Raw genomic sequence first — 9255 nt, forward strand, 5'->3', positions numbered from 1 at the left:
GCCGCGTCCACGCCATCACAAAAGTGTCCACTGTTGATCACGACCGGCGTATGCCGGAACCCGCCAAGGTGTGCGGAGTAGAAACTCGTTAACTGCTCCCTTCGCCGGTTGACCCGTTTTAACCGGGCTGCCAAGATCGTTTCGGATGCAAACAGCCCGTATACATGATTCAGACAACCTTTTGAGCATTTGCAGCCTGCTAACTACATCTACGCCAAGGCTCTAAATTGAACCCGAGCGTCCCGGTGTGCATAACGAGCGCACCCATTGTGTATTTTTTTTTTTAGCGGCTCATAGACATTAGCCGAATGTTGTCCAGCGTTATAGATCACTAGCATATTACATTTACATGAAACAGATGAAAAACCAGATGCATTAGATAGTTTGTGTTAGTAAGAAAGCATTACAAGTTGGAGATATGAACAGTCGACTGCAAGAGATCCGCGAGCGACAAAAACTTAGGCGCCAGCTTTTAGCTCAACAGGCAAGTAGACAGTGAGCCTGTTGTTGTTGTTAGCACGAAGCTATCTCCTCTTTTTAAGTTAACGATTGCTAACTAAAGCTATCCCTGTTGACCATCGTTGGAGCTGCTAGATAACACGTGTTGAATTGAAAACGCATGTTCGACTGTGTGGGTAAACAAAGGGCTTAGTTCTGGCGCACAAATAGCTAAATCACCACAACGGGGGATAATAAAGCTGAGCTGTTTCCGCCAAACATGGAGTTCATGCGTAAACAACGTGTACTCAGTATTTGCGTAACTTTAAACGTAACGCATGCTGAGTACACGAACATGATGCAAATACAGCTGACACCAATGGCACAGTTGCACGTCATGTCAGCTATAATAACGTAACAAAGAAGTGACTAACTATACTTGTGGAGTAATTTACAGTAACGTTATGCAAAAGGTGTGACATAATATAAAACATTATAACTGTTGGAGAATAGTTGAATCTGCAGATATGTAACAGCATTAAAAAAAACTAATGAGACAGAAAACGTTAAATACAGCAACGTTGAGTACCACAATGCATGTTATACTAAAGTAGACAAAATAGCAGAATTTGAAACTATCTGACTTTACACTTCTCATTCTTGACTCACCACAGTTGGGAGCTGAAAGCGCAGACAGCATCGGAGCTGTCCTAAACAGTAAAGATGAACTGAAGGAGATAGAGGAGACAAGAGAAACATGCAGGTAAGATCTGATGCACTACCCCCCCAAAAAAAACACATTAAACGTGTTGATTCATTATTATACACAGTTTCTTCTGCATATCAACAAACATGTCGGTGCAACATTATGAATCGCTTTAATCTTCTCGCTCCCCTTATATCTCCCTCAGGTCCCTCACAAGCTTCATTCAGGTAGATGTGTGGCTGCTGTGAGCGACATGGTGTGATAGAGGGTGTTCGGGTTCAGGACTGTCAGTGCGTTAATGACTGGGGGAGCTGATTAAATGGGGTGGAAGTAGGGAATGTGATCAGCAATCATTGTCACAGCCTCTGATGCAGGCACTTATAATAATGCCTTCTTTCTGATCTCTGTTATGGAGTTACCCTACCAAACATCTTCAAGTGGGGGTGACAAAAAGTCTCCTCCAGAGACTGCAGATGGAGTCACCAGAGCTCTTTCTGTCATAATGCACTCACAGTTTGGGAATCCTGCAGAGTTTTCCTCAGAGGAAACTTATTGTTGTCTGATACTTGGTACAGACATTATTTTTAAACTTTAGTTTTGAACCCAAACAATCTCCATCACATCCACAACTCAACCTGTAGGCTATTATAAATACAAATGTGGAGCTCAAGACAACATTTGTGTGTTTCGGATGGAGACTCCGGTTAACAGTCTGACATGGGTGGTCCTGAGGTAGTTCTAAGTGTAGTGAGAATTTTAAGGTGATTCACAATTAGTTGTCGTGCTGTGTGAACTATTTTCAAGGGGTCAGCCTCCATTACGTTTGTTGATGTTCAAACAAGACGGTGTAGAATATCTAATCAAAATGACAAGTTTGATGTACACACACGTAAGCACTGAGGTTTTTGCTACATTCACAACCTCCCTCTTTTCTTCTTTAAAATATTTTTGTTTAACATTTGTCTGTAATGCTTTGCAGTTTTTGTCTTGTCATCCTCAGGACTAACATGTTAAATTTGTGGTTTAGTGAAAACAGAATCTGGAAAAGTGTTTTTGATGTTTTTGATTTGCAGGGCTTCATTTGACAGTTCAGCAGCACCCTCCAAAAGGAAGGCACAGGAGGGAGAGGACACAGAGGAAGATGTGGAAGAACAAAAGGTGAGCATTTTGAATCTACATGGGTAGAAGAAACTTCAAACCAAGTATGTAATGATAATAAATCCTATTATAACCCCAATAACAAATGTGATTTACAGTATAAAAACAAAATTTGAATCACAATAAAATCAGAATACATGAATACGAAGACGACAAAAGCAGATAAACCAAAGAGTATTTAATTGATAGAATGAGAGAGGAGACAACTCAAATCAGGACAACCTGTTGAGTCAGTGTGTATGGGAAATATCTTATATATATATATATATATATATATATATATATATATATATATATATATATATATATATAAATGAAAGAAGTAAGCTGGGCAATATGGCCAAAAATTGAATTGTGCCATAGGTTTTTTCATTTCTTGATAACAACATTTATCAAGATATTGCACATTTCCTGGTAATTCAATAAATAAATACTCTTCATGAAATAACTAATGGTAAATCTTATTTTTGCATGTTCTTGGGAGGATATAAACTAAAGTATTTTAAACTTGCAAACTGAATTTAACAGCTATCAAGTGAAATTATATATAATAAATAAATAAATACAGGCTTGCATGCATGAAAGCTGAACAGCCACCATAACCACACTGATTATTATATTATTGGTTATAATAACCAAGGTTAGCGGTAGAGAGTATTATTTTACCGGTTTTAGACCAATGTACAAGTAATGTACACGTAGTGTGATAATGTCAAACATTCATGGCAATCATAAAATGTGCCAAGATACATTTAACTATTCTGGTTGTTTTATTTACGTTATTCACCTGTTAACTATTCATCCATTGTCTGTTGTACAACAGAGATACTGATACACATAAGCAATTTCAGTTTATTATTGTTACATTGTTATCACCTCCCTTATTTGCTGTGGCCCATGAGCCAGTCATAACAACATTCTATACATAAGCGGCCCGAATGAGTCACTTTGTAACGCTGTTCTGTGTACCATAGTCGCTTTCCTGTTAAAGGAGATGAAGAAAAAAGGCCAGTTGTTCCAGTTAATGACAACCGGACGTCTGCAATCCAGATATGCTTGTAGGTGGGCCTGGTATGTGGCAAACTCTGTAGAATTATGTTTTCTGGGGCGTGTCTAACTTTTTTTTTTAGCTAAACCACGTCCCAGCGAATGATCAGAATGTAACATCCAAATGATTACAATTTTGCCCTAAAGTAGTTCGGCCTCTGGTATTTTGACATCGCAAATTTCGCTGCGGGACTAATAAAGGATTATCTTATCTTATCTAAACGATATTGAAAAACAAACAATAGATATTTTTATATCTTTTTGACAATGTACATTGTGGTACCTCCCAGCCCTAGCAGGGCTATGATTTATAAATTGTCAGGATCATTTCATCAAATGCTTCAGCGTGTGTGGCTTTGCTCCATTTGTTATTGTCAGTTTGTAGCTGCAGGCTGTCAACGTACATTTGGCCACCACCCAGAATGGTTTTTCCCTTTTCTCAGCCAACAGAAGCTGATGACGTGTTTTAGGTGCTTCTTTATGGGGTTTAAGGTGTAGGATTAATCAACTTTTACATTTCAATCTTAACTATTTTACTGTAAGCCCCTTGTAATGTGTATGTATTCTCCTCTATTTACTATTCCAACTTCTCTACTTATTTAATTTGTTATTATGGGATAAATCAGTTTATCACGATTGTGATTTCACTCATATTTTATGAATTGCTTTATGATCTATATTATTACAGTTGTACTACTCGATCAACCACACATTACATTACATTACAGTCATTTAGCAGACGCTTTTATCCAAAGCGACTTACAATCAGTAGTATATTACATATCATTCACCCATTCACACACTGATGACAGGCTACCATGCAAGGTGCCACCATCAGACTCTAACTAACATTCATACAACATCCAGTCCACACCGATGGCAAGCCACAGCCGCCCCACACGTGTCACACGCAGATTAACGATCTTTGGATGGACAGAAATATGAACTTCATTGTGTTTGTATGTGTTAGGATGAGGTGGAGGTGCCGCCACCGGATGAAAGCAACCCATATGAGGAAGTGTACAAGGACTCAAGTACTTTCCTTAAGGTTAGTCTCTTTCTTGTGTACACACAATGTCTCTTTGATATCATGTCTCACTAATTATGTTGTTGTGGCCTGTCAAGCAGGTAGAAAGTAGCTACATTAGAAAATATCAACAGAAACTGATGGCAAAAATCTTAAAAGCGGTTAGTGGTTGGTGTCGGGCACATTGATAGTTTTTGTGTTAACATTTGTGTGTCTGCAAGCCATGACCTTTTAAGCAGTCTAGAATTGCACTGTTAATACTGGTAACATTTGTATGAAAAAAAGCAGGAAAAAGAGCCTCTTCAATCTCCTGCTGATAAGGCTTTTAGCTTGTGAGTGATTTTTCAACCCTTTGTGATTTAATGTGGAGACAGATTGTTTTCCGCAACTAGTCTATTAGTTAGGTTTGCTTCAGCCATCATGTCAAACCACACAAACATGATAAACATGTCTTCTTTCAAACTTGTAATCCAAAACAAAGCTGGGAGAACAAGTTTTATTTGACAGGTTGAATTTACGAGCTCTACTCGAGCTTGAGCAATGTCAATGGAACGTTAGGTAATCCTTTATTATTAGTCCCGCAGCGGGGAAATTTGCAGAAAATTTACGAAAAAGTTACGAAAATAGTCACATGATTCACTCGGCATCCAGTGACGAAAATGTTCTGACACAAAGAACATACATGACATTTTAAGTACAATACACAATACACGTTTTTACTGATGTAAAGAGTGTGTACAATGCATTATTTCAGGAAGGGATGAAATTAGTAATCACAGTCACATTGTTAAAATAAAAAAAGCCCTAGAAAGCCAGAGTGGTGTTTATATTGTATTAATTATTAATAGTATACATTTTTTCTTTTGCCTCAAATTAAAAATAAAAGGTTCAAAAGTGCAGTTTCGATTTTACTTTTCCATTTCAAGACGTCAAAAGTTTATCAAAATGCTTGAATACACAATCCAGTGATATATTGTCTTTGTTAATGCAGACATATTTCTCTTAATACCCTTTATCCTGCTTATCTTATTTCTTTTATTTTCTTCATTTATTCTTTTTCAGGGTACCCAGAGTTTGAACCCTCACAATGACTACTGTCAGCACTTTGTTGACACTGGGCACAGGCCACAAAACTTCATCAGAGATGTTGGTAAGTGTGTGTGCTTGTGTTTATCTGTTTTATGTACATGTGCATGCTTGTGTGTGGTTCTGACCTCGTTGTCTTCTGATGTTCAGGCTTGGCTGACCGTTTTGAAGAATACCCTAAGCTTCGAGAGCTGATCAGACTGAAGGACGAGCTCATCTCCACCACCAACACCCCTCCCATGTATGTTAAATGATGAACAATAGAGTAGATATTTATCTGAATTACAAAGTGATTACACCCAGAGAATAAACTTTAATTAAGAAGACCAAATGAAGTTGGCATCAACTTTTTTTTTAAAGTTTTCTCTATTTAAAATATGTGTGTTTGTGTTTTAAGGTACCTCCAGGCTGATCCAATGCACTTTGACCTGCAAGATTTGAAGTGCGAGTTTGATGTCATTCTGCTTGAGCCTCCCTTAGAGGAATACTACAGAGAATCGGGCATCAGCCACACTGAACGTTTCTGGACCTGGGATGATGTATGTATGCACATTAGACTGGTTTGCATTTAGAAGTTTGTGCTAGTATGTGAAAAATATAGAATATTGTTATGACTGGCTCATGGGCCACAGCAAATAAGGGAGGCGATAACAATGTAACAAAAATAAACTGAAATTGCTTTTAGGTTCTAATAATAGATGCGATATCGTGTGGAAGTCAGTATCAGTGGTCTGTGAACGCACTTTAAGAAACGGACAACAATGTTAGGAGCTTGGGAGTGCAAATATGTAGGAGTATACTGACCCTCCTCCAGTAGATGGCAACAAATATTCAGATGTGAAGATGGCATGGCAGAATCACCTGTCATGTTCTCTCCTGACAGGACTGCCTTAGGACTTTGCATAATAAAAGCAAGTGTTTAGGTGATTTGTGAATGGTTTATTCACCCTTCATGGATGACTATGAAATTGTGTTCCCTCACCCCTCTTCCCTCTTCTCTGTTCTCTGTGATTGCAGATCATGAAATTGGAAATTGAGGAGATATCTTCTCTACGTTCCTTTGTCTTTCTCTGGTGCGGCTCTGGTGAAGGCCTCGACTTGGGCAGAATGGTAACATTGTCGCCTCTTCAGTCAAAAACAACAGGTTTTGCAACTTGAGGCATGCAAGTTCTTTTAAACATTCCATTCTTTGAGTCATTCTGGAACTCGTTGCTTTAGTATCCATCTGACAACACAGTTAGGTAACTGCTTGTCTGATGTTATGACAATAGCTTTGAGAACCTTATGCTCCTGTTCAAACCAGACTAAATGCTTAAGCCCCTCCGCAGTGACATCCTGGTTCATGTTTGGCAAGCTGTCAGACAAACAGTATTTTTCACTTTGTTAGATGGTTGTCTGTCGTTGGTGTGACGCATGTCCTCTTTGAGCTTGTCAGTTAAACTGCGTCACAGTCAAATATAGAAATTTGAATAGAGGCAAACTTCAAGTGGACTTTAAGTCCATCATTCAAGTGGACTTCAAGCTATTAAAGGAATTTTTTGTCTAATTTAATAGTTTTGAACGTGTTGCTAGAGCCACTATCAAAAGCACAAAAAAGCTAAATGGGCACAAACTTTAAGAAAGGAAGACAGCTTGTGGAACAATTATTATTATTTCAAAAAGCATAGTATTTACTACAACCAAAGAATTAGATGGAGATGAAAGCTAAACATAATGTTTTGTGCTGATTACTCAAGCTTGGTGTAAATTAAACTGAAATAATCCCTGGCATTTTTGCTTTTTGGACCACTAAGTACAGTAATAGTCAAAAGTTTGGACACACCTTCTCATTCAACTACTTTGAAGAATCTAAAATATAAAACATATTCTGGTTTGTTGAGCATTTGTTTGTTTACCACATAATTCCATATGTGTTCCTTCACAGTTTGGATGTCTTCAATATTAATCTACAATGTAGAAAAAAATAAAAATAAAGAAAAACCATTGAATGAGAAGGTGTGTCCAAACTTTTGACTGGTACTGTAGGTCATGCATTTTTCAGCAGAAATCAGTTTTCTTGGATTTTGTGATTGCATTTACAATATTTAGGATTTGCTACATGATTTGCCATCGAGTATAAGGGTAGGGAACGCCCTACTGTGCATGTACTGTGTTATTGTCTTATTAATGCATTATATTATTTATCACATTAATTCCAAAAAGGCTGAACTGTCAATATTAACATCTCTAAATTGAGTATGTGAAGTACATAGTCCATCATATTAACTGTACTTATTACACTCATTTCAGTGCTTGAGGAAGTGGGGCTTTAGACGGTGTGAGGATATCTGTTGGATTAAGACCAACAAGAATAACCCAGGCAAGACCAAGGCACTGGATCCAAAAGCAGTATTCCAGAGGACCAAGGTACAGCAGAAATGTGAAATACATGTTTACGTTAATGTAAATTTTACACAATCAAATTGCTTTGGGATTTGTTCCTCGTTTTAGATACACAATTTAAAAAGAACTCATCTACATGTGATGAATTTAATGTAAAACTATTTTAACATGTATATTATGATGTATGAAACCTTTCCCCTCCAGGAACACTGCCTAATGGGAATCAAAGGAACAGTGCGCAGGAGTACTGACGGTGACTTCATCCATGCCAACGTGGACATCGACTTGATCATCACTGAGGAGCCTGAGATGGGAAATGTAGAGAAGCCTGTTGAGATCTTCCACATAATTGAGCATTTCTGTTTGGGCCGCAGGAGGTTGCACTTGTTTGGACGAGACTCGACCATCAGACCCGGTGAGCTGGACATTCTCTTTCCTTGGCAAATTTAGGTGATAACCGCATATTGTACAGTGGGCTATGTTTGCTTTTGGTTTCTTAGTGTCTTATCTTCCACTCTGCCTCTGCTTTTTCTCTTAATACCCATGTTGTTGCCTTTTTGTTTTCCACTTTCCTAGGCTGGCTAACCGTGGGTCCTACTTTGACAAACAGTAACTTTAACCCTGAGACCTACGCCTCACATTTTGTCAATTCCCACCTATCTGGCTGCTCAGAGGATATAGAGAGGCTGCGGCCTAAATCTCCCCCCGCTAAGCTGAAGTCGGAACGTGGTGGTGGAGCAGCCAGAGGGGGCCGTGGTGGACCAAATTCAGGAAGAGGCGGAGACAGAGGCCGTGAAAGAAACCGGCCAAATTTCCGTGGGGATAGGGGAGGGTTCAGGGGCCGGGGAGGGCCACATAGGGGCTTTCAGCCTCGCTAAAGCAAAGAGCTAATGCCACCCAGACTGATGCTAGAAATCCCTATTTGCTTGACCTGCAAACACAATTTTCTTTTGAATGCAGTCAGTGTATGGTATGGTTAGTATGTGACAGCGGAGAAGTTAGTGAATGTTAACAATCTTTTTGAATTTTTGTGTTTTGTTTATATTTTCTATGGATATACTTTAGATTGAATGGGTATTGTCTGAATAAACATTATTTTCACATTTTATTTTTGTTTTGATTTTTGTTTCACGTCTTGTCTTTGAATATCATATACAGTTATGGAAATAATGACAACATCATAATTAGCTGATATGTATACATTACATTACAGTCATTTAGCAGACGCTTTTATCCAAAGCGACTTACAGTCAGTAGTATATTACATATCATTCACCCATTCACACACTGATGACAGGCTACCATGCAAGGTGCCACCATCAGACTCTAACTAACATTCATGCAACATCCAGTCCACACCGATGGCAAGCCTTCGGGAGCAACTTGGGGTTAAGTGTCTTGCCCAAGGACA

The 9255-nt window shown here is 38.6% G+C and overlaps 1 protein-coding gene across 1 annotated transcript; it reads left to right on the forward strand.

Annotated features, from left to right (window-relative positions):
- The first annotated feature begins 13 nt into the window (after nt 1-13).
- On the forward strand, nt 14-8922 carry mettl14 (methyltransferase 14, N6-adenosine-methyltransferase subun). The gene is made up of 11 exons (XM_054604664.1): nt 14-484; nt 1113-1201; nt 2218-2302; nt 4320-4397; nt 5439-5526; nt 5613-5703; nt 5860-6001; nt 6480-6572; nt 7752-7868; nt 8049-8259; nt 8421-8922. The coding sequence occupies exons 1-11, from the start codon at nt 419-421 to the stop codon at nt 8720-8722; spliced, it is 1362 nt and encodes a 453-aa protein (XP_054460639.1). The 5' UTR covers nt 14-418; the 3' UTR covers nt 8723-8922.
- Nucleotides 8923-9255: the final 333 nt, after the last annotated feature.

The sequence above is a fragment of the Anoplopoma fimbria genome, chromosome 9 (genome assembly GCF_027596085.1).
Source record: "Anoplopoma fimbria isolate UVic2021 breed Golden Eagle Sablefish chromosome 9, Afim_UVic_2022, whole genome shotgun sequence".
Classification (NCBI taxonomy): Eukaryota; Metazoa; Chordata; class Actinopteri; order Perciformes; family Anoplopomatidae; genus Anoplopoma; species Anoplopoma fimbria.